At 42.4% G+C, this 23846-nt stretch overlaps 1 protein-coding gene and 1 long non-coding RNA gene across 3 annotated transcripts in view; one reads left to right on the forward strand and one right to left on the reverse strand.

Annotated features, from left to right (window-relative positions):
- The first annotated feature begins 354 nt into the window (after positions 1 to 354).
- The window catches only part of MFSD1 (major facilitator superfamily domain containing 1), a 78305-nt gene continuing 54813 nt past the window's right edge, over positions 355 to 23846 (forward strand). For both annotated transcript variants that reach the window (XM_089675423.1, XM_089675424.1), the window contains exons 1-5: positions 355 to 519; positions 13391 to 13443; positions 15708 to 15820; positions 17844 to 17886; positions 22861 to 22928. In XM_089675423.1, the coding sequence (XP_089531549.1) occupies positions 366 to 519; positions 13391 to 13443; positions 15708 to 15820; positions 17844 to 17886; positions 22861 to 22928 (431 nt within the window). In that variant the 5' untranslated portion in view covers positions 355 to 365. The remainder of the gene's footprint in view (positions 520 to 13390; positions 13444 to 15707; positions 15821 to 17843; positions 17887 to 22860; positions 22929 to 23846) is intronic.
- LOC149463251 (uncharacterized) lies at positions 5400 to 23504 on the reverse strand. Its single transcript, XR_016312455.1, has 2 exons — positions 23415 to 23504; positions 5400 to 5654 (listed from the first exon to the last, which is right to left on the reverse strand). It is a non-coding gene; the product is annotated as an uncharacterized LOC149463251 (long non-coding RNA).

A 23846-nucleotide genomic window follows, 5' to 3' on the forward strand; every position in this document is an offset into this window, starting at 1 on the left:
GGCCCCTGGGCAATAGGGGATGATGGGGCCCCTGTGTCCTTGCACAAAAAAGCCTATGAAAAAGGTTCCAGGGGCATCTCATGGGGCCCCCTACTGACCCAGAGCTTCCAAATGGTCAGTCCACCCCTGGGCAGTCCCCATGGTCTATGACCACAAATCCTCTGCAATTATGGTATGCTGACTAAACGTAAATATTCCAACTATGTCTCCATAAAATCCATTCAGTACAAGCGAGCACACTATACTTCCTCATGTAGCTGTACTCAGAGAACACTACACACGCCCTCTACACTGAGGCGGACTAGTCACATGAGAGCGGAGCATGTGACCACGCTGATCAATCACGTGATTAGATTGTAGCCAATATGGCGGGGTACGAGGAGGAAGAAGCGCTGCTCCCCGAAGGATCAGATGGGGGCTCCGCCAGCACACAGCAGGGAAAGATGCCGGCTATATGTGACCCCAATCGTTTCGCCCATCGTGCGGTGGTGCTGATTCTCATGTGTTTTCTAGGCTTCGGTAAGCAGTGTAGTGTGGGGAGAGGTCGGCTGCCTGCATGGTGGGGCTACACGTATGGGAGAAGTTCCTGTGGGGGAGGGGGGTATATTCACATTACTGCTCTGTACACCAGTACAATACAATGCGGAAGTCAATGGAGACACTTTATTGTTTGTTTCCAGTAGAGTTCATTGAAGAGTAATTCTGTATGTGTTACTTTTAGGGGTCTTGCACACTCCTTTGTATTCGGTGTATATCCGTCCAGAGTAAACCTGCTTGTTGTCCTGACTCCTGGGAGCGTATTCTTTCCCATAGATATATCAGACGCTGTATGTGGCTGTGCGCTTAGAAACCCTGCCGCTTGTTTGCATACGTACTCGTGTATCGTTCAAAAAGTAACATTTTACAATTTGAAATGTACATCTGTGTGTGTAAACCTGAGCGCTAGTATTCATCTACTTGAAGACCAAGCGTTTGCTATGACGTTTTATGAAGTTTGAATCTATTTTTTTTCTAGAAAATTACTTATGACCCCCCCCCCCAAATGTTCTATTTTTTTTTTCTGCAAAGATCCTAGAGAACAAAATGGCGATCGTTGCAATTTTTTGTCACATGGTATTTGCGCAGCAGTTTTTCAAATGCAGTTTTATTTAGAAAAAAAATACACTTTAGTAAATTAAAACCAAAAACAATATATCCCAATTGTTTTTTTTTTTTTTTTTAAATATGAAAGAGGAAGGTACGGCGTGAAAATAGATACCTTACCTGTTCAGCTTTAATTCTTGCTCTCGATCTAACGATTGCAGTGATACCTCACATGTGTGCTGCAAACACAGTTTATGTATGCGTAATTTACATATGTGTGCACGTGAGCATGGTGGGCAGCACAGTGGCTAAATGGTTAGCCCTTCCACCTGGCAGTACTAGGGTCGTCGGTTCGAATCCCAACCACGGCACCACCTGCCTGGAGTTTGCATGTTCTCCCTGTGCCTGCGTGGGTTTCCTCCGGGTACTCCAATTTCCTCCCACATTCCAAAGACATGCTGGTAGGTGAATTGTCTCCTGTCTAATTGGCCCTAGTATGTATGAATGTGGAGATGATTGGTTGTATAGTACCCCTGCTGGTAGGATGGGGGTCCTGATGGTTAGTACAGGCTGGAACAGAAACCGAGGCGCACACAGGCAGTTGGGGCCCGGGAGTAATTCCCCCTGGTAAACCAGAGGGGCCCAGTTCCTCCTGGTTCGAACGGATCTACCTTGTCTGGCCAGGGGCCGGGGAGGCAGAAAGTCTGCGGAACAGTGCCCCCTGAGTGGTTGCCTCAGGGGTGCTCTTGGTAGCACATGGGGATGGGATCCCACGTGTGAAATGTGCACATGGTCACTGTTCTAAACACTTTTTCTGCACTGCGCATTTTAGGCCTTTTGGCTAAGTCCAGGGCAATTTTTATGCTACGGGCCTCAGGGCCTAGCCAGTGCACAATTGTATGGCCACTTTTTTATTTAACTTATTTTTCTCCCACGTTTTGTCACTTTTCACTTGTGTGTGTTTTTTTTTCCTCACGAATTGTAGAGTGTGGGTCCTCGGGCCTACCCTGAAGTCTAGGGGGAGGATGTGTGGCCTTTTGGTTCCTTCCTCCCCTGTCCCTAGGGTGGCTTCTCTTCAGGAGAGCCCCCTTACCAAGTACTTGGTGGCTGGTTTAGGCTAGCCACAAGGAAAGGGGTCCGCCAGGCCCTTTGGATAGGTGGACCACATGGGAACCTTAGTCCCTGTCAGGAGCTTCGTGCCTCGGGGGATCAGGGTAGAGATCCTACCCCTTCGGGGTGGTGGACAAAGCACAATCCTAAGTGCACTTTTTGTGTTGGTTTTGCACTGGCACGTTTTTGTTCACTTGCGGGTTTTTCGCAGTTCCGCGGACTTAAAAAAAAAAAAAAAAAAAAGTGTATGTATGAATGTGAGATAGGGACCTTAGATTGTACACCCCTTGAGGGTTAGGGACTGATGTGAATGTACAATATATATGTAAAGTGCTGCATAAATTGATGGCGATATACAAGTACCTGAAAGAAATGGTGGGATGGGGCGTTTTAAACTTTTTATTTTTTAATATCACTTTTATTCCTATTACAAGGAATGTAAACATGCCTTGTAATAGGAATATGCATGACAGGTCCTCCTTTAAAAAGAGATCTGGGGTAAAAAATACCTTAAACCTCTTCTTTACCTATAAAAGAGAAAAAATTATATTTTTTTTTTGGGAGGGGGGGGGGCTTTTTGCTTAAAACAAAAAAAAAATGTTGACGTCTTTTGCTGACGGACGGATCCTCCATCATGATAGAGGTGATCAAAGACCATAGTCTTTCATTGCTGCCATCTTGAGGAGGCTGTACCGTTGGATCGTTTCTTGGGCCAGCCGCAGTTAACAGCGGTGGGGGGGGTCAGCATTCCCCTCCCACTGCTACGGAAAGCAAACCAGCGACTCAAGCTACTAGGACAGCTTTGATGTGAAAGCCAGCCGTCCACTGAAAAAAACGGTACTGGGGTTATGGCTGATTTTTCAGCCGTAAACCACTTGAAAACCTCAGGGAACTCCTGCTAAAAATTATTCTACAACTCATACTTCAGTGAGACTGTCAGTGGGGAGAATACTGAGAAGATTTACCCACTTACAGATGGCTAAAAAGATTAATGGTCTCAGTGGAAACTTATGAGAGGCAGAAATTTCTCCAGGAGCCCCTGTTAACCTCTGGAGGAACCCTATGGTTCCATGGAGCCCTGGTTGAGAAACCCTGCTCTAAGGCCTTGTTCATACAATGCGTGCATAAAAAATGATGGAAATATCGCACAGATTTCACTTGCAGAGAAACTGGTTTACATTTTTCATGCATGGTCACACTGCTGTATTTTTTTTTTTTTTTCTTTTTCTGTGCAGGAACATGTACAATTCCAAAGAAACCAGTTGTCCTCTGTGTGCCCTGTTCACACCACAATGTTAATGTGTTTTTTTTTTTTTTTTTCTTTCCCCAAGCAGAAATATGTATGCACGTTGCATATTCCTGAACAGAGAAAATCTGTTCATGATCCTAATGTGTGAACAGGGCACATAGAGAGCAATTGTTTTTCTTTGTGCTCTTGCAGAACGCTTGAAGAAATACTCATGTCTCTGCACTATGGTGTGAACGAGCATGAGAGAGATGTGCCCCCCCCCAAATGAGGAATCTTCATTCAATAGGAGCACAGTGAGGGTGTGGAACTGAGGCCAGAGAGTCCATACCAGGCTGCTCAATGACAATGAGTGAGGTAGAAGAACATGATCAGCATGGCTCTGGTTAGAAACTCTATCAGGTTGTAAATGCTGCCTGTTGAAGGGTTTCAAAACTTTCCTTCCCTGTGTTTTTGTTGCTGCTTGTGTGCTTATTGAGGGGTTTTGTTCATACCTTTCATATAAAGTGAAAGTAGGAATGGTTTTTCCTAGTGGTGCACCAAAATGAAAATTCTGGTAATGAAAATTCATAACGCACTTGGCCTAAAACGAAATGCACAGTTTTTAAAAATGAATATATATTTTTTGGTAAAAAATACTTTGATTAAAAAAAAATATATGCTCCAATTTATTTTTGTAAAATATGAAAGAGGATGTTATGGCGAGTAAATGGATACCCAAATGTCACGCTTTAAAATTGCGCACGCTCGTGGAATGTCTTGAAACTGCAGTACTTAAAAATATCCATGGGTGATGCTTTAAAACTTTCTACAGGTTAGCCGTGTAAAGTTACAGAGGAGGTCTAGTGCGAATATTATTGCTCTTGCTCTGATATACCTCACATGTATGGTTTGTACACCATTTACATATGTGGGCATAGCCTACGTATGCGTTCACCACTATGTGGGAGAACGGGGGGATGGGGGCACTTTAAACAGCAGATCACCAATCACGCAAAGAACCGAAGATGTCGGCACAGTCATGTGATCAGCTGTGTCCAATCACAGCTGATCACATGTAAACAGGGAAATGCCGGTTATTGGCATTTCTCTCCTCTTGAGCTGTCACGCTGACAGCTCGAGAGGAGAGCTGGTAATCTGGTTTCTGCGGAGGGGACATGTACACTGATCATCACCTATTTGTTTGGACTCTCCTCCTCAGAATCCATTGCTGACCCACTGCTTTCAGTTGGCTCGTACTCATAATCTGAGTCTGACAAAGAGAGTTCCCCACCACTATCGTCCGTCATAGTCAGTATCTGGAAAGCCTCCTTGCTGGTGTATAATATTTTGGACATTTTGATGTTCACTGGTACAGATGTTTATTTGACACTGGTAAACTGTGACAGATGTGGATTTGACCCTGGTAGGCTGTAACAGATGTTGATACAAAAGTGGATGAGCACTGGTACACGGACAGATGTGGATCACTGGTGCAGATGTGAATTTTACACTGGTGCACCGTGATGGATGTGGATCACTGGTGCACCGTGACAGATGTGGCGCACGGTAACAGAGTGATGTGTGGGCGATGTGCTTGTGTGTACTCGCTGATCGGCACTGGCTCTGTGTGAGGAGAGGCAGAGCCGATCAAGTGAATGGCGGCTTTGTTGACATCACATGACGGCTGTGATTGGGCACAGTCGTCATGTGATCAAAAGGGCCAATCAGAGGGACCTTCTGCCGAGCGGTGTTGCGCTGTATCCAAGGGACACAGGCAAACCAAGAGCATGAGGCTGCGTTTGTTTGCATGTTCTGAAGGACGTTCCTGAACGTCCACTCAGAACAGTGAAGCTCCCACCTTGCAGTTTATGTGCTGTGGCCAGGTGGGATGGTATCCAGCTGAATAGGATCCCCTTTGCTCATCTAGTGGCTCTCCTCCATCGGTGGGTATGTTGAGAGAATAACCAGATCATAGTGCTTTATCCTTAAACACTCATTTATTAGTATAAAGTAGTACATTCACATGATCAATATACAGAAGCGCTTTATGCAATAAATTGCCTCCTGAATTTTAGCAGTGGTGATGTCCTACGTGTAGCCAGCTGGTGTCACTATAGAACAATTGAGTGTCGTATCGTCAAAGCCCCTCCCCTACGTGTTGCGCCACCAGGTCACGTGGCTTCATCAAGGGGAATGATTCCCCTTTGGCTTCTGGGATGGATCAAAGCAATTCCTGTTGGTCAACAGCATATTACCAGTCGGATTTATTATTATGCAGGATTCATATAGCACCAACAGTTTGCGCAGTGCTTTACAAAAGAAAGGTAGATATTACAGTTGCAATACAATTTAGTACCAGAGAAAACAGAGGACCCTGGTTGTTAGAGCTTACAATCTAAGTGGAATCCCTGCGATTTGTCTCAGAAGTGACAGAATGCCATCTCACCCCTTGTCAAACACCCTCTAAAAAATTATTTGCTTTGATTTACTCTCCTGAGGGCAAAGCTTGTGTAAGCAAGTCCTTAAGCTTTAATAATTAAAGCTAGACGTTGATTGGTTGTCATACCTAATAGTTTATCGGCCGATAAACAGAAAATCGGTCGGCCCCGTTGCTGATGCTGCCACCGATTTTTCCAGCATGACCGATAAAACTAGATGAGAAGATCCGCAAAAAACAGCCGACGGGATGGCCCCACTAATGGTGCGAATAGCGGCGTTGACAAATGACCCGTCTATGGCCTGCATTACGGTGTCCCTGTTTTTGTGAAAGAACCAATGCATAGTGAGCGCTTAGGATTTTCCTAGAAACCTCCCCCACTCTCATGAACACACAGAGGGATATGCCTAGGTATTAAGTAGGTAAACAGTGGATTACAAGGGAAAGGGCAGCTGGAGTCTTTAATGCAGTTAATAAAGGATTAGCCTAGTGCTTTGTTGTGGTATATTTTATTAATGAGCCTGAAGAATAATAGGTCAGTTGACTGTTTTATTCAAAGACTGAATTATTTTACAAACTGCTGCTTATCATATACATTATAGTTAATCAATGGTACTGCAAGTAATCTATAGTTGGTTGCTTTATATCATCACGTCACTGTTGAAAAGTACAGGCTCCTGGGAGCCTAGTACTGGAACATGTGTTTTTTTTTTTTTTTTTTTTATTGGTAAAGTTTTGATGTCGTCAGTCAAGAAACTTGGTATGTGGCCCAGAAAACAAACAGCTCAACAATTGTGGCTTCAAGTGACAAGTTATCTAACATGGATGGAATATTTATGTGTAAATATAAAGAAAGCTGCAAATACTAAACTGCACTTTGATAAAATTGCAATAAAGAGTTCACACGACTGACACAACCATTCCAAGTCTGCAGTGCAATCTTTGAAAGAGGAATGTTGCTAATGTATCTGCATGGCAGCTTTCTTTTTATCAAATCTGACATGAGAAACTTGGGAGGATTTTCTCTCTGTGCGGTTACACCCTTCCTGTGATGTTTTACTGACGTTTTAATATCGGTCCCCTCCCAGCTCATATCAGAAAAGAATGTTTAGATTAGATCCTTAGTGCTTACTTTGAGTGCCGCAGTCAGACATTTGAATACTATTCCACAGCGTTGGCCAAAGTAGAACATGAGGCTTATCAGATTAATTCATAACAAATCAACAAAAATACAGCCTAAAATCTAATAGAGAAGATCATATTTCTTTTTGGTCAATGTAATTCAGTTTATTTTCTAAGAAAACATGGGCAAGGATACTCAACGGGTTCATTAGTATAGTGCACTGGTCTCCGAATGTGGCCCTTTGGCATACATTTATTTGGCCCTTGGGACCCCACTGACATCAATAATGGGAAAATAATTTCTCCCACTGACACCAACAATGGGGCACTATTCCTCCCACTGACACCAATGATGGGTCACTATTCTTCCAACTTACACCATTGATTGGGTACCATTCTTGCAATGGACACCAACTCTGTGGCAATATTTCTCCCATTGGCACCAACTCTGGGGCACTAATATTTTACTTCCACTGACACCAACTCAGTGGTAGTAAATATTAGTGCCCCAGAGTTGATGTCAGCCCATTCTTGCATAATCAGTGCTTGGAATTTGTCAGAATTGATGGAGTTTTTTTTTTGTTTACTCGCCTCTTGAGGATTGACCACAAGTTCTCAATGGGATTCAGGTCTGGGGAGTGTCCTGGTCATGGACCCAAAATTTTGATGTTTTGTTACCCAAGCCACTTGATTATCACTTTTGCCTTATGGCAAGGTGCTCAATGATGCTGGAAAAAAGCATTGTTCATCACCAAACTGTTCTTGGATGGTTGTGAGAAGTTGCTGTCAGATGATGTTTTTGTACCATTCTTTATTCATGGCTGTGTTCTTGGGCAGAATTGTGAATGAACTCACTCCTTTGGTTGAGGAGCAACCCCACACATGAGTGGTCTCAGAATGCTTTACTACTGGCATGACACAAGACTGATGGTAGCGCTCAACTATTCTTCTCCGGATAAGGTTTTTTCCGGATGCCCAAATCGGAAAGAGGATTCATGAGAGAAAATGACTTTATCTCAGCAGTCCAATCCCTGTACTCTTTGCAGAATGAGCCTGTCCCTGATGTTTTTCCTGGAGAGAAGTGACTTTGACACCATTCTTGAGCAAGCTGTGCACTAGTTGTGCCCCAATCCCACAGCTGAATCAACTTTAGGAACCGGTCCTGGCACTTGCTAGACTTTCTTGGGCCCCCTGAAGCCGCCTTCACAACAATTGAACCTCTCTCCTTGAACGTCTTGATGATCCGATAAATGGATGATTTAGGTGCAGTCTTAGTAGCAGCAATATCCTTGCCTGTGAATCGGTTTTTGTACAAGGCAATGATGAATGCACGTGCTTCCTTGCAGGTAACCATGGTTAACAGAGGAAGAACAAGGATTTCAAGCACTACTCTCCTTTTTAAAGCTTCCAGTCTGTTATTCTAACTCTATCAACATGACAGAGTGATCTCCAGCCTTGTCCTGAACACTGATGCCTGTGTTAACGAGCGAATATCTGACATGTCAGCTGGTCCTTTTGTGGCAGGGCTGAAATGCAATGGAAATGGTGGTGGGGTTTATTTTTTTTCCTGGATTAAGTTAATTTTCATGGCAAAGAGTGACTTTGCAATTCATCTGATCACTCTTCATAACATTCTGGAGTATATACCAGGGATGTTGAATTTATATCGCCTGATGCCTAGGACAGGTAGTTGTTTTTTTTTTTTTTTTAACCTTTAGCCCTGCTGCGGGCAAGCAGCAGAGCTCACCTGTCAGATGGAAGCATATATGCGGCAGCGCTTCCGCTGATTGCTTCTACACAGCCCCCTACAGTGAACTTTGTCCCTTATGCAATGAAAACAAATATTGTAAAAAATGAAAGCTACACCCAAGCACATAACATCACCCTCACAAAAAAAATTGAAGGCCCCCCCCATATACGCACATATACACGTAAAAGCACGCGCTGGAGCGCCTACGCATGAAACCGTCGTTTGCTATACACATGTTGCATATTGCTGCTCACACCAGGATAAGAGAAAAAATTCTAGCATGAGACCTTCTCCGTACACTATACTGATGACCTGTAAGTGGCTTTAACTGCTTTACCGCCAACCTATAGCAGAAATACTGCTACAGGGCGGTAGGGGTGCACAAAATAACATCTATGTTATTTGATTTTGCATCTCTGGGTAGGGGGCATGTGTGAACCCTACCCGCGCCGTCATCCTTGCCTGTCAAACCAATGATTACTTGTCGGCACCCGGTGATCACCGAGTATTACCGACGGGGAAGAGAACTGTATGTAAACAATACAGTTCTTTCCTCTGTCAGCTGCTGCACACTGCTTTGTATGGCTCAGTGTGCTTACAGTGGAAAGCACAGACACAGCCCCATAGTAAAATGCACACAGTTAACCTTTTGATCACCCCAGATGTTAACCCTTTTCTGCTGTGCCATTAGTACAGTGTCAGTTTTTTTTTACAATTGATCACTGTGTTGGTGTCACTGGGGATATCAGTGACACCCTCAGTCCCCCCCCCCCCCCCCCCCCCCAGTGTCAGAATGCCTGCCGCAGTCCCGCTATAAGACGCTGATCGCCGCCATTACTAGTAAAAAATAAAATAAAAATTCCAGTGTGTATACACTGCCATTTGTAAACGCTATAACTTTCACATATTTTTTTTTTTTTTTTTTTTTTTATAGCAAAGACATGTAGCAGAATACATTTTGGCCTAAATTTATGACTAAGTTTTTTGATTTAAAATTTTTTTTTTTTTTTTTACTTGTACAAAAGCACCAAGAAAAACTTGAAATGCAGAACAGGACACATAAAGAGTAACAGTGTCAATATGGCCAGTGCAGCCAGTACATTATTGAAGAAACAGGATTTTAACAGATGTAAATATACATATACGATGTAGATAGACATACACAATAACGTGAAGAGCAATTCTATCCAGTATCCCAGCAAGCAAAAAAGATGGCCAAAACACAACATCTACAGACAGTTTGTCCCAATAACTCCTGAATAAATCAGAGAAAAGAATAATATGAAAAAGGGTTAAGAAAGAGAGAGGCTAAGCAGGGACAGTCTCCAAGAAGAATAGAAATAGCATGGGCAGGGAAGGGTACAGGGACACAACGGGACAGAGGGAAGAGTCCTATCAATCCAATTCCTTTCACCCCATAGCTAAGGAGAAACCAAAACCATGGGAGTGGTTAAAACGTATTCCCTAAATTCTCAGAGTACTGACTCCAGGCTGACCATAAAGAATTACATTTCACCCTTGAATCCATTTCGGCTGCCTGCATTTTTTCCATTAACATAGTATAGTTTAAAATATCTACCCAAAGAGATGGGAGTGGACTGGTTGTAGTTTTCCAAAATCTGGAAATGAGTTGGTGGGCCGAGAAGGAAAAGCAGTAGACAGGGCTTAAAATTTTGACTCTAAACCTACTAGCCAGGCACAAACCTTACTCTCCACCAGTTGCCCTACCCAACCTTGCCCAGGACCGCCCCCAACCATGCCCCCTTAAAGCTTAAAAGTAGAAAACATACACAATGTGCATATCTGGACAGTCTGAAATAATTAGACTCTCAGGATATGCACACTGTGTATGTTTTCTACTTTTAAGTCATACATTGTTCTACTGCAGCTCAACCTCACTGAGTCTTTCAATTTCTTTTTTATCAAAAAATAATTTGTTGCAATAAACATTTTATTGTTTTATACCTGTGTAGACATTTTTTTTGCCTTTCAAAGTCCCAGGGAGATATTTCCATAGTTGTCTGTTTCAATATTTGGGATGTTGGCAAAAACAGTGTAAATGGTGGGGCATTATGCCCAATTTCCTAGTCTTTGTAATCTCGCCAGATACAGACAACAGTAAAATACATAGGTTCTAGCCCTTTCTCTCTATACAAAACTTCAAACAATTGAGTGGTGCTCCATTCTAACTGTGACAATGAGTAACGACCTGTAGTGTGCATGCAAGCAGCTCACCTTAAGCTGGCCATACACAAGTCATTTTCCCCGAAAGCGGTGGAGAGTGGGCCTCGTGTCCCCCGCGGCGAAGAAGAAGAAACCGGCAGTCTGCTTCACAACGAGGGAGCACAAGTGGAACGCAAATCAATGCCTGGGAATCTCATTGCAAGCCACCCACTCCATCTGTGCTCGCCACAAAGGGATTTTCCCTCGCATTGGGCGAGCGGAAATTTCAAGCCCTGCTGTAGAAGATTCGTTTTTTGTGATCTGATAGTACCAGGTAGTGTGGATAATAGCGCAATTTTGGGAGATGGAGTGAGGGAGTCCTCAAATATATCAGAATATATTTGAAAAATCTTAGACCAGAGAGGGCTGATGAGATCACAATCCCACCATACATGTAGATGCATTCCTCTCTCCCTGAGACAGCACCAGCAAACATCTGAAGCGGAGGGGAAGATACGGCAAATGGAAACCGGGTCCTGGTCCCATCTAGAAAGCAATTTTATAATTTTTTCCTGTATATAATTAGATACAGAAGATTTATGGGTGAAAATAAACTCCTGCCATTTTTTTTTCTTCAAAATTGTGTTTTTTTTTTTTTTTTTTTTTTTTTTTTTTTTTTATAGCTCTAAAAATACACAGGTGATCAAATACCACCAAAAGAAAGCTCTATTTGTGGGGGGAAATTTTTCATTTGGGTGCAGAGTTGCATTACCATGCAATTGTCAGTTAATGTAACACAGTGCCATAACGTAAAAAATGGCCTGGTCAGGAAGGGGAGTGAATACAGGGTATGGGAGTTTGTCGCCATTTCACGAGCACACACAAATGTAATGTTTTGACATGTTGGATATCTGTTTTTCTTGGTGCAACCTATCTTTTCTATTACAAAAAAAGGCTTATTTATTTATTTTTTGTGCCCTAAAATTAACTTGTGTGCATTTTTTTTACTGACACTTTGCGGTAATATCTATCATGCGACATAAAAATTGGAACTACCACTATTTTATTCTCTAGGGTGAAGAGTAATATGTTTGGGGGTTTTGTGTAATCTTCAGCCCCAACATAATTTTTTAAATGTGCGCAAAAAACATAACAATGCTGTGGTAGCAAAAGGGATAAAGGATAAGCCTGACACTCCCCTTTCCTGACTAGCACCCAATGAGTGCTCATTACACTCTCCCCTCCCTGCTAGTACCTGGGTGTGGTGCTAGAGACAGGCAGGCAGGGAGGGGAGGAGGAGATAAACGTTTATTATTTTTTAACATTGTGCTGTTTGTCACCATAAAGCCCCTTTTTGATTTTAAGAGCCCAAAACATTCCTCAGATTTAAATCGTTTTGGCTAAAATTTCATTTTTATTTAATCTGGAAAAGTAGATTGGGACATGAATTTAGTCCCTAGACAAGTAGTTTTTTCAAAAATTTCCACACCACTGTATACAAATTGCCATCATAAAAACTGAGGCAGCAGACTGTGAAAATTGATATTTGTGTAATTCTCAAAACTTTTGTCCTGGCCTGTAGATTAGGGAAATAACTTGTTGGGGGGGGGGGAGGGGGGAATGTTTGTATCTCATCTGCTTGAAATTGTGCAGTTTAGCAATCTAGGCATTCATGATTCTTTTTACTTGTATGTTTCTGACAGCATGCATACCTATAAAATTCACCGTTTGGTTTTCAGACCAGGACTTGGGCTGTCTTGAGCACATGCAGAGAAATTGAAGTCCAGATTGCTGAAAGTATTATAGGTTCAGAATTGCTGCTATTACCATAGAAATGACCATTCATTCTTTCCAAATACAATACATTCCACTCTTCCAGCACTGCGACTGCTAGTTTTGGTTCTCATGCAGAGCAGTGATAGTTTTTCTCCTTGTCCTTTCCACTCTGATTCACAAAATGCCTTGTATGCTGTTCATATACATTTTTGATTAGGTGATAGAAGTGGTTGCAGAGAAATATAAAGTCACTAGGGTGGGGGACTCTAGCTATAAAATAATTGAAATATTGTACCTTTATGCTAAATTTAATATAAAGGAAAGTGGGGCTGATGTTGAATGCAAACATATGTTGTTGCTACCCTGTACTCCACCCACTTTGATTCTTCTTTCTGGAAATGGAGCATGTGCACCACCTCCACCCTACAGTGCAGTGGCTGCACTGTAGTTGAACAATCAACAGTCCTGATTAATTGTAATTTGAGGGCGTACATAAACAGAAAATATCAGTCACTTTTTGCATCAACTCAGGAGTACTTGAGATAGCTGTGTGTGGACAAATGCTAAAGAACCAGACAACATCTGAAACTTGCATTGCATTATGGGATTTGGGTTTACGAAGTAGCTGCTTAAAGAATGTGCAGGTAGTGCATAAGCTTATACTGAATTTATTTCATTTTGCATTTTCTAAATTTTTGTGACTTAACTTTTTCATTTTTAGGTAGCTATTTCTGCTATGACAATCCAGCAGCACTACAAACACAGGTCCAGTTGGTAAGTGTTTTCTATAGTTACTCTACAGATTTCTCTTGTTGACAGTTGTCTTTTCATTGTACTTGTTTCCAAAGGGCTGTTGTTTTTCCTCCTTCCTGCTGTTTGTGCATGTCTGCAACACCTGTCTGTATAGTGAAGACAGCTAATCGCTAACCATTTGGCTCCCACTGCTGTCAATCACAGCCAGTGAGGAGGGATTAGGGGTGGGGCCGAGTTGCGCTCTCTGTGTCTTATAGACACACAGATGGCTCGGGAACGAGTATGCACAAGCAAGCTGCTTGCCTTGGGGGCATTCAACACAGGGAAGGAGCCAGGAGTGCAGGCCCCAAGAGGGAGGATTGGGGCTGCTCTGTGCAAAACCATTGCGCAGAGCAGGCAAGTATGACATGTTAAAAAAAAAAAAAAAAAAAAAAAACTTTTATCACCTTAACAAAGTTGGTAGGGAAGAGGGTAGCTGTGACAGATGTGATGCTCTGTTACTCTGTGTACAGGGACTGGAACTCAGCCTGTCCCTGTACACAAACTTGGAGTTGATCCTAATTACCTCCAGTTTTGTTATCTACGAAGTGCAGGTAATTATTTTTTAATTTGATTAATGCGTAGCACTGCTTTGTAGTATTAATGCATTAGTAGAGTGTTTTTAGATGCACCCTATTATGAATGTCACTTGTAATTTAACCACATGCCCTCCTGAGGATTTACCCCCCCTTTCCTGACCAGGCCTTTTTTTGCATTACGGCCCCATGTTATTTTAACTGACAATTGCATGGTCATGCAATGCTGCATTAATTTTGTCCTTTTTTTTTTTCCCCCCCACGATTTGAGCTTTTTTTTCAGTGGTATTTGATCACCTGAGCCGTGGTGTGTGTTGTGTTTTTTTTTTTTTTTTTTTTTTTTTTTTTTTTTTTTTTTTTATAGCAAAAAAAAAGAGACCAACCATTTTGACAAAAAAAATATATTTGACTTTTTGCTATTAAACGTCCAATAAAAAAAAAAATAATTTTGTCACAAATTTAGGCCAAAATGTATTCTGCTACATGTCTGCTAAAAAATAAAAATCCCAATACGTGTAAATTAATTGGTTTACGTGAAAGCTATAGCATTTACGTGTGTGTGTGTGTGTGTGTGTTATATCTACTGAGATTTCTTTTTTTTTTTTTTTTTTTTAAATAAAATGGGGGCATTTGTGTTTTTTCCTGCTGTGTCCTATGTTCTTTCAAACACCCGTCAAGCAGACATGATGTGATGGGGACAGAATAAAATCCAGATTATGTTCCTAACCTTTTTTTCCCATTTGGTTTCATTTCCTACTGAGGTATGTTTTAAAGTGGATACCTGGATTGGTGTATTTTAGCTGTAGGAGTAGAACAGCAGATGGACTTTAAAACAAAACTGACTAAAACTATTCTACATTTCTACATTTTCCTACAAAAAGACATGAAAGCCTGTGCTTTGGGGGGAAGAAAAATTTAGTGCGCTTGTCCTTGTGCTAACATTTTGAAACTTTGTACCCTACCAAGATACTCAAGAAAAGTAAATAAACATTTTCAGTTATGGTGTTTGGTGAGTTCATCAGCCCTCACTTAAAGTAAACTCTGGCTAAAAAAAACCCCAGAAATCTGTTCAACTATGTATTCTTAACTCAAACTACGTTCTTTAGTTGTTCCAAATTTCTTTTTAATTTTTGGTTTCTGTTGCAATCTGACTTCTTCCTGTTAGGTGTCCATCCACTCTCTCTTTCTCGCTCTTAGGCCTCATGCACATAGGACGTTTCTATAGCTCTCCTAGACATCTTTCAATTTGGCACACTTAGCCGCGTCAAGCATTTGGGCAGTAATTAATTTCAATGGCCAGAATAATAATTCTGCCCATTGAAATGAATTAACACTCAAGCACTAAACGCACCTAGCATTTACACACGTCTGCAAGCATCAAGTGTTTTTCCTGCCAAAACACTGCTGCTCCTGGATGCATTGGCAGTGGGTTTTTTCATGCCTATGCCTATAAACTCCTTTTTAATGAGTGTATAGATACATAGGCTAACATGCAGGGGCATTTAGAGATAGGAAAAATTAAAAAGCCAGTCTCCCCTAGGAGCAGCTGAAAAAAATGTCCAGTGTGCATGAGGTTCTAGATGGACTATAGACTGTGGGATTTGTAGTGTGCATAGAGCCGTGAAAAATTATATAGCTTAATGTCCCAACCAGTTGTTATAATAAGCTATAATTCTTCCTTTTTTTTTTTTTTTTTTTCCCCCCCCACAGGACATGAAGGTGAATACAGCAAATTTCATGCAGTTATATGCATTTTACTCCTGGCCCAATGTTGTTCTTTGTTTCTTTGGAGGATTTTTGATTGACCGGGTATTTGGAATTCGGTAGGTATTTCTATTCACACTAGAAACTGTTATGGAGGGATTCAATTGAGGTGTTCACCTCTAGTCCAACTAGTAAGTACTATGAGTATTAGATATTCTGTACTGTTGATCATTTTAATTTGTTTAATAGTAATAGTGCCTAATATCACAGATTAAGGGTATGCAGACTTTCAACAAAAGGACTACATAGCCCCTATTAATTTCTTCTTTTTTTTTTTTTTTTTAGATTGAATATATTTTTATTAGAGATTTTCTGTTATTGATACTAAAATACAAAAAAAAGGAAGGAATAAATCACCTGTAGAATAAGACACATGAAGAATAACTGTGTCAACATGGCCAGTGCATTAATGAAATCAAGGTGTCGCTAGCATATGTGGATAGACATATACAACGTGGAAAAGACATACACAATGATGTGATGGGCAAGTCCATCCAACATCACGACAAGCAAAAAGGATGTATAAAACACATCTACAGACAATTAGTCCCAATAACTCCTAAATAAACCAGAGAGCGATAAGGAAAAGAGAAGTAATGATATAGGGAAGAAAAAGGAAAGCATACAGTTATGCAGAGAGACTCCCAGAAGAATAGGAAAGGGAGAAATAGTATGGGCAAGAGGGGGCAGAGGGTGTGTCAGGGCAGTGTTCAAGCATGAAGAAGTGTCGCGGTAATACCAAGTAGGGCTGTGTTTGGATTGATATATGCGAGATGACACAGCAGTGTATGTAAACGGTGAAATTGTTTTGAGGAATACATGACCAGTCACCCCGCACAAGTGGAGAGGGCAACAGTGGTCTTTATTACAGAAGCTCCTGTGCAGAGGCAGAGTTTCACATTTAGATTACTGTACAGATCTGGAAAAGAAATGACTCCAACATATCTTAAGTTTGCCTACTCCAGGGTATTTGTGATTTATTTGCTGCCTGGATTTTAGGATTAAAACCCAGTAACCCAAAAATGACCAGTCAGAACAGATTAATTCTGATTGGTTACTGGTGACTATTGCACTGTACCAAAAAACAATCTGCTGAAAGGTATAAACTGCAAGGCACTAAGGATATCTGCATATAGCTGCACAGCTATCAGTGCCCGTCTACATTTGTCAGGCAGTTCTGATCTACAAAGCTCACGCACCTGCTTGCAGTGTTGCTTTGTCTGTCGCCTTTCCCTCCACCTTCATATTGCTTTAGATCTGTCACTGTCATAGGTTGTCTTACAGATGATATGGGAAGCATATGTAGGCAGGCAAGATTTATTATTCGGAAGTTTCTGATCTGTGCCTGATCAGAACAGGCTTGCATTCAGAATCGAAGCACTGAAATCTGCTGCAAGTATTTTCACTTTAGGCTCCATGCACTCTGGGCGCTCTAATAACGCTGGTAGTGTTATCTGTGTAAAGTCCTGTTAAAAATGCAAGTTTTTTTTTAGCGGTTTTGCATTTGCATTTAGCCATGTTTTTCCACTCTCTGCCATCTTTGCTGTTTTTAGTGTTTAGCGTTTTTTTACCCCAAAAAAATTATTTGCTGAAAAAAAGTCCAAAAATTCTGTTTTTCTGCGTTACAGCTAAAAAAAAAAACTCCTAGAAACCTACTCGTTCTGGGGTGTTTTTTTTTTTTTTTTTTTTTTTGTTTTTTTAGGTTTTGTTTCAGCCAAAAAAATGCCTCTGCCAAAAAAAGCAGATTACATTCTGTGTGCATGGACACATAGGACATGCTGGGGAGTTTACTGGCTATAGAAAAAAATGCCGAAAGCCAAAAACAGCAGCAGCAAAAACGTTCAGTGTGCATGATGATCTTAACATTGCTCTGTGTCTCAAAAAATAAACCAGAACCTCTAAACCTCTTTTGCGGAGTGTTCAACCTTTTTGCTAGTTTATCTTCTATTTTAGGTATAGTTGCTTTTAAAGCATGTACTTTTAATAATTTGCATCTAGCTACCAGGATATGTACTAGACTACTTATTGGGCTTTAAGATGCACAGTTAATTAACACTTTTTTTTTTTTTTTCCTCCCTGTAGATTGGGAACAATTATATTTAGTCTCTTTGTATGCGCTGGACAGGTAAGCATTTCTTAGTGTCATACTATTTACTGTCAGTAAAACTCTCATTCCCTGATTGCTGATTTAAGCATGTGCAACAAGACCCCCAACTTTGTTGTGTTTGGTTGGCCTTTAACCACTTGCCTACAGGGCACTTATACCCCCTTCCTGCCCAGGCCAATTTCCAGTTTTCAGCGCTGTTGCACTTTGAATGACAATTGGGCGGTCATGCAACACTGTACCCATATGAAACTTTTATCATTTTTTTTTTCTGACAGCTTTATTGTGGTGGTATTTAATCACCTCTGGGTTTTTTATTTTTTCTTAAACCAAAAAACGCTGAAAATTTTTGTAGAAAAAAACATTTTTTCTTAGTTTTTGTTATAAAATTTTGTAAGTAAGTGATTTTTCTCCTTCACTGAAGTGCGCTAATGAGGCAGCACTGATGGGCGGCACTCATATGGCACGGATGAGTACTGAGAGCTAGCACTGATGGACACTGACAAGTGGCGCTGCTGGGGCTACACAGATCATCAGGGCACACTGATCATCAGTGCTCTGATCTGTGTACATGTCCCCTCCGAGGAATGCCGATTACCGACTCTCCTTTCGTCACGAGCTGTCAGCGTGACAGCTCGTGGGGAGAGAAATGCCAATAACCGGCATTTCCCTGTTTACATGTGATCAGCTGTGATTGGACACAGCTGATCACGACCGCGCCGACATCTTCGGCTCTTTCCATGATCAGTGATCCACTGTGTCCGAGGAACACAACGAACCATCGATCGCCGCGCTGTGCGCTCCAGGAGCTGCGCATGTGCGGTTAGAATGGGAGGACGTCATATGATGTCCTCCCAGAACGAGAGAACCACCTTGCGTCCGTCATATTACTATATGGCGGGTGGGAGGCGGTTAAAAAAAGGAAGTAGTACTTTCTTGTCCATTTGTGATAGAAACAGAAGAACTTGGCTATTGGTTTCCAATGGAGAAAGGTCTACTTGAGCATCAAAAGTACAAAATAAATTAAACATATTAGAGAACCTGTATTTCTGATGACTAAGTAGTAACCTAAAACTGATTTCTGTTGGGTTATTGTACATGAAAAATTGCTGGATCCCTGCTTAATCAAATAACCTCCCCCCCCCCCCCCCCCCTCCTTCCCGTATACAAAACTGTCTTCAGTGTTTTTCAAGCAAAGTAAAATGGGAACCTGCCAGTACACTGCAGGACAGCAGATGGTGGCAATATAATTCTAAGAGTTAGTGTTTACCTGAGTGACATTTGATAACATATTATATATCATTTCTCTTATGTTAATTGACACGGTTGCTGCTTCTTTATCCATGACCAAACAGGGTTTTATAGGATAATAGGCAGAAAGACTCTGCTCCTCTGGGCAGTCCTCTCTGGTCATAAAACCCCCTCTGTGCTATAGGCCTTCAGTAATTTCTGCCTAGTGTCTTCAGTATGGACGTGACATTTTGCTGAGACTTACGGTCACACAACCTTTTTTTTTTTTCCTGGGGTTTTATTTCTCCTGCAAAGATCTATCAACAGTCGGGCTGGGCTGGATAATGTAGACCCGGTGGTCACCCCAGTCTGACCAGCGGGCGGGCACGCACGAACAGTGATCTCCAGGCTTGGTTGCCTGCGACTATGCCCCGTGCTGGACCAGGGCGGCCTGCGAGTTAAATTCTCGCAGGGACACGTGACTGTTCGCCTATAGCCCATGTCAGTGTGTTATCCAGGCCGACATCCCCCCACTTCGGTGGAGAGGAGGATCTGTTATGGGAGCCCTACCCACACGCTCCTGTGGACCAGTAAGTCGTGCCCCCTTCCTTCCCCGAACAAGGTGTGGTGTGTATGTGCTCCGTGGTGTGGTCAGTTCTGCGAGGTCCCCTCTTGTGGGTGACTTTGGCAGCTCGTCACGATGGTTAGTCCTCCCTGGGTTCTTTCTCTCCCCTCGCTACTAGAAGAGTCTAGGAGTGTTGTCTTTTGAACTAATGCCCTTGCCTTGTTGGGATCCCCTTTTTTTACGCCTGTGCCCTCCGATGGTGCTAATTCTGTGGATTAAAGTATGTTTGACGCATCCCTTAATGCAGTTCCACTTCTCTCTAAACTGTCCTATTCAGCAGTGGTGCTCCGGTGGGCTCTTTAGCTCAAGTGTTGGACAGAAGACCAGGCCTCCAAATAAGCCTTGGCGCACTTGCTCTTTCAGAGCGACTGCCTATTTGGTGCTACAAGAACCTTACGGGTGGCAAGAGTACTTTCCTCTTAGGCCAAGAAGGGTGAGGAACCACGTCAGAAGTCTGGGCTAGTGTTCACGGCACATAAGCGCATTTCTATTTCCATTGGCTCCCCAGCCAAAGGCCTCAAACCCTTCAAAACTCCCACGGGCGGTGCCAGGCACTCCTGGCCCCAGAGATCCTCAAAGCCTGGGGAGAACTACTCCTCGGCATGAAGGTTTGCCCCCCCCCCACCCACTGCTTGCATGTTTCAGAACTCGTGAACCTCCTTCATTCATTGCAGTCTGCTCAGCATCACTGGACTCTGGAGGAAGCTTCATTGCCCATCAATGTCCTGGAGCTGCGGATAATCAGGATGTCACTGACATATTTGACAGATCGCCTAAAGGGTCTTCTGACCAGGATTCCGTCAGACAACGCCACTGCAGTATGTCAATCCTCAGGGAGGCACAAGGAGTGCAGCAGCGGCACTGGAGGTGTTTCACATTCTGCAGTGGGTGGAAAAGTTTGTTCCGACTCCGTCTGCCGTACATATTCCAGGCATTGAAAACTGGTAAGCAGATTATCTCAGCTGTCAGACGCTGGATCAGGACGAGTGGTCCCTACATCTGGAGGTGTTCCATCAGTTCTGCCTTCGCTGGGGGACGTTGCACATTGATCTTCTGGCATATCGCGTAAATCAGAAGGTTCCATGGTTCGTGGAATGGTTATTGGATCCTCAAGCAGATGTGCTTGTGGCGCTGTGGGACCAGTACAAAACTCTCCTACGCTTTTCCAACCCTCTTGCTGCTTCCTCGTCTACTACGCAGGACAGGGAGCAAAGGGATCCCATCATCCTGGTGGCTCCAGACTGGCCTCACCGTCCATGGTATGCTGACGTGGTGCATTTGGAAGCAGGTGCTCCCTGGTGACCCTCTCTTCAGGAGGACTGGCTGTCTCAAGGACCAGCCTTCTATCCTGCTTTACCGTCACTGGCTTCACAGTGTGTCTATTGAAAGCCAGGTTCTGAGTGATGGGGTTGTCTGACTCGGTCATTCTGACTTTGTTAAAGGCCCATAAGTCTGCCTCCTGGAAGATTTATCATCGCACCTGGAGAGCCTATATCGTCTGCTGTGAAGTCTGGGGGTTCCTTCTTGGTGGTTTGGGCGTTTCCTCCAACGTGGTTTGGATCCGTAGCTTGTGTTGAGCACAATCAAAGGTCAAGTCTCTGCTCTGGCTGTTTTTTCTTTCAGCATCCCTTGGCCATGCATCCTTTGTTTCATACTTTCGTTGAGGGGGTTCTTAATATGATGCCCCCTGTGCGGTCCCTGTTACCACAGTGAGATTTGAACTTAGTTCTGTTGACTTTTCAGAAGCTGCCTTTTTGATAGCTTTCGGATATATCCCTTGCTTGTACTTTCACAAAAAGTTGCCTTCCTAGTCACTATCATTTTCTGTTCTGTGGGTGCCGACACCCTGGTAGCTTTGTCCTGTAAGCTGGCTTATCTAGTTTTACACAAGGACAAGGTGATGCTTTGGCCTTCCCCTTCCTTTATGCTCATGGTGGTGTCAGATTTTCATTTGAATGAGGACATTGTCCTTCCTTCTCGGTGTCCTCAGCTGTCGCCTCTTAAGGAGGTGGCTCTACACTCTCTGGGTGTGGTTCGTGTGATTTGTGTACCTTTCTATGATGGCAGCTTTTTGCAGGTCTGATTCTTTGTGCTCATGGATGGTCCAAAAAAAGGCTTATTGGCCTCTTCTGCCACTATTTCCCATTTAGATTCGACAGACAATTGTGCAGACTTATGACATTAAAGGGCGGGAATCTCCTTTCCCTGTTATACCGAACTCCACACAGGTGGTTAGCAACTCCTGGGCTTTCCGACATCAGGTGTCCGTTCTCTTAAGTTTTCAAATTGGTGACCTGGTCGTCTGCACACATTTAGTTCTATAGAGTTCTCTTCGCATCTTCCGATGCTAATTTTGGCCACAAAGTTTTGCAGGCAGCTGTTTAGGACTCTTGGGCATCCCTTGGGGTGGTTCGAAATATTGGCATATTGCCCTGGGTTTCTTCTCTATTGGTTGGTTTGCCCACCCCTCAATGTGGCACTGCTTAGGGACATTCCTGTTTAGTCATAGATAAAAAAGAAGCCGCTGTGTCTGTCCAATGAACGTAAGAGAAAACAGGAATTTTTTGTTACTCGCTGTAAAATCCTTTTCTCTGAGTTCATTGACACAGAACCCACCTCTCTTTGGAATTTCTCATTTTGACACTGCTTGTGACTGACTGGAGGCCTAAAGCAGAGAGGAGGTTTTATGCCCAGTGAGGACTGACCATAGGAGGTGCACAGTCTTTTTCTGCCTATGAACTCAGGGATTTTATAGTGAATAACAATTGTATATCATGTACAAAGTTGTAGAATCCTTCTTGTATCTCTGTCTGCTAGTTGGCATCCTTGCTAAACTACTGTTAAAAATAAGTCACAACACTTTCCGCGCCACTTTGAGGTTTTTTCTTTTTTTTTCCCCCCCAAGCACATTATTTGCTTTTTTGTTCATCTTTCAATGTTCACAGTGCTCACGCAATAGTATTGGACATGAAACAGAGCCAACATATGGAATGACTTATGCACAGAAACAACTATTTAATAACTAGAACACAGAAGATAAATTGCTTTATGGTTTACATGTATATCCTAAAATACTGAAAACTTGGGGGGGGGGAGGAAATGCTAGTTTTTGCTTTATCATCTATTTATTTATGTTTTAGGTTATATTTGCAACTGGAGCCTTATTTAATGCTTTTTGGTTAATGGAAGCTGGTCGGCTGGTATTTGGGTGAGTTGGTAGGCTAAATCGGTAAGCAAGAAACCTTAAAATGTGTATGGCGTAAACGATTCCATTTTGTTTGTACTTCAACTACTTTGTGTTTTGGGGCAATTTTTTACACATTCTAATCTGAAAACTGCCTAAAAACCCCAAACAATAGATTTTTTTTAAAAGCAGAGACATCTGCACAACTCTTTATCAAATGGATCCTGGAAGTACCAAAATACTTGTTGATTCTGGGTTCAAATGTCACAATAGAGATTGAGAAATGGGTGTTCTGCCCAGAAACCATGGTGGGGAGGCACTTGCAGGTCGCCGTAAGTAAAACTACACGTTGTGGTACTGAATACATGTATAGGTAGATTGTGACTCAATCTGTAAATTTAAAACCAAAGTAAAACTTTTTTCATTGCTAAAGTATCAATAAAGGCAACCCCCCTTTTTAAAGTGATTGTTTTGTTTTACAAAGAAGCTTTTCAAACATGTTATGCTTACCTGGGTTCCTCCTCTTCTCCGTGTGCCATCATAGGAAGTCACTTCCTATAGTGCCACCTGAGTGAGCTTGATCCCAAGCCACGATGTATCTGTTGACATAGCTGTATAGGTAAAAGACACACAGTGAGCGCTCTCAAAGAAACAGCAGCTGAACATCCAGGATAAACGCATATAAAAATCCTCAGTAAAACATATATATAAAATGCAGCGTTGTAAAACTATCAAATCATGCAAATCAACACAATAATAGTCCTGAAAAGGTGCTCATTAATTCCCAGTGTCAATGGAAAGAATGCAAACTAACCAGAAGTGCATTTGAAGTATGCGTGTAAGAAATCCTGGAGATTCCCCTCTCTCCCTCTGGTCAGAAAATGGATATGTGATGAAATGGATGATAACGCCCTCTTGTGGAAAAGCGAAATCCTGCAGGCC

Source organism: Staurois parvus, unplaced genomic scaffold (assembly GCF_062004578.1).
Source record: "Staurois parvus isolate SC_StPar_1 unplaced genomic scaffold, SC_StPar_1.0 ptg000155l, whole genome shotgun sequence".
Taxonomy (NCBI): Eukaryota; Metazoa; Chordata; class Amphibia; order Anura; family Ranidae; genus Staurois; species Staurois parvus.